The sequence below is a fragment of the Vombatus ursinus genome, unplaced genomic scaffold, assembly GCF_900497805.2.
Source record: "Vombatus ursinus unplaced genomic scaffold, bare-nosed wombat genome assembly UNPS02002432.1, whole genome shotgun sequence".
NCBI lineage: Eukaryota > Metazoa > Chordata > Mammalia > Diprotodontia > Vombatidae > Vombatus > Vombatus ursinus.
Window position 1 is genome coordinate 1 of NW_020942210.1, and position 1,828 is coordinate 1,828.

Here is a 1,828-nt window from a genome sequence, read left to right on the forward strand (position 1 = left end):
CTCCAGTAGATGGATTTGTGTCTGGGCCAGATGGGCAGGGGCCCTCATGCCACCCGGCACAAAGACCATTGGCTTTTTTTGGGTTTTGATTTACTTAAAGTGACTGAGGCCTAGAGAACTGTTTCTCTTGAGGCATCAAGGTGGTGCCACAGCGTACAGAAGACTGGACCACCTGAGTGCAAATCTGGACTTGGACACTGACTGTGACCCCAGGCAAGTTACTTAACCCCTATCTGCCTCAGTTTCCTCAGCTGCAAAGTAAGAATAAGAACACCACCTCCCTCCCAGGGTGGTTGTGAGGATCAAATGAGATCATATCTGCAAAAGCTTAGCACAGAGCCTGGCACATAATAGGTGCTACATAGATGCCTGGTCACTCCCTACCCACCCAAACTCTTAGGGGGTCTCACAGGGAAGCTCGGTTTACCAATGTCACAACCACAGGCTGTGGGGGATGGAGGCCCTCCCATGGGTGAGGAGGAGGGGAAATGTCCCAGACATGGGATCTCACGGGCTCAAAAACAATTGCAGTGCATCTTTCCACCCAGTTACCTCAGTGCTGAAAGTGAGGTCATAGCCAAGAGTGGAAACATCATTTTCCAGCAAGTAAACCAGGCCCTGGTAAAAGTGGTAGTCCTCGCTTTCCATATCTGTGTACCTAAAGACAAGCACAACCCGCTATGAAAAGAGGGTGAGAGGAGCTGGGGGGCAGGGGAGCAGCACTGGTCCCAGCCAGGCCCAATAGGGCAGGATGCCCATTTCCTCACCGGACTGACTTGCCCAGGATGTGCTTGTAGAAAGATCGGGTGAAGTAGCACTCTAGAAGCCGGTTGTCATATACAGCCTTGGCCACAATGCGCCCGACAAACTTGAAGTAGCTGAGATGGTTGGGATTGCAGTGGGAGGAGGGATTGATGGTGTAGGTGACCCGGTCGCCGGGTGAGGTCCGGAACAAGGCGTACATGGGATTAAACATCTCTCGGGAAATGATCATGTACCACTCTCGGAGGAGGCCCCCAGCATCCTGGCCTTCTTCTCCTTCAAACACTATGTACCTGGTGTGGGAGAGATGGGATGTGAATGCCATTAGCACCCCATCCCAGCAGCAAGCCCTGGAAACACTGCCTGCAGGCTCCCCAGAGAAAGTCCCCAGTCCTGGCCCTGGCCCTGCTCCCATGCCCATTCAGGCCACTAACAAATAAGATCATAGGATTTTGGGTCAGAATTATAAGAGACCTAGGAGATCGTCTAGACAAATCCTCATTTGGGAGATGGGTAAACTGAGGGCCAGAAGTTGATGAAATTAAGGCCACTCAGCCAGGATTCAGGTCTTTTAAATCCCTAATTCAGTGCTTTTCTGTTGGCCAACAAAGCCTTGATCTCTTGCAGTGTGGGGTGAAAGTGAGGACGAGGGTGCCTGAGGTGGGGGTGGGGTAAAGATGTTGCCTGAACTCTCAACCCAAATGACATCACTCTGACGGACATCTACTCCTGGCCCCCATGATCCCCTGAGAGTCTGCCTTTGGCTAAAGGCCAACTGGGCCTCTGCCAAAGAACAGGGTGAATCTCTTAAAATTTGAGGTGATGGTGATTGATAAGCAGGTGCAATGCTGGATGTGGAGGTTGAAGCCTGAAATAGGAAGGCCATCTCTGCTATTTAGGAGTCAACTTGGAGTCAAGCAGGCAAGTCACCTGGCCATTTTGGGGGGGCAGGGGGGGGCGTGGTGGCAGCTCTAGAGATTTGGGGATCATTAGAAGTGATTTCCTACATGTTTCCCCAAGTCATACTTCAGATGGCTGAAAGGTAGCTGGAGTGTGTGTGTGTGTG

General features: G+C 51.7%; 1 protein-coding gene across 1 annotated transcript in view; it reads right to left on the reverse strand.

Annotated features, from left to right (window-relative positions):
* Positions 1–304: 304 nt before the first annotated feature.
* LOC114048619 (E3 ubiquitin-protein ligase HUWE1-like) overlaps positions 305–1,828 on the reverse strand; it is a gene marked incomplete at its 5' end in the record, with an annotated part of 3,548 nt that continues 2,024 nt past the window's right edge. Inside the window, 2 exon segments of the mRNA XM_027869662.1 lie at positions 305–658; positions 768–1,055. Coding sequence (XP_027725463.1) covers positions 508–658; positions 768–1,055 — 439 coding nt within the window.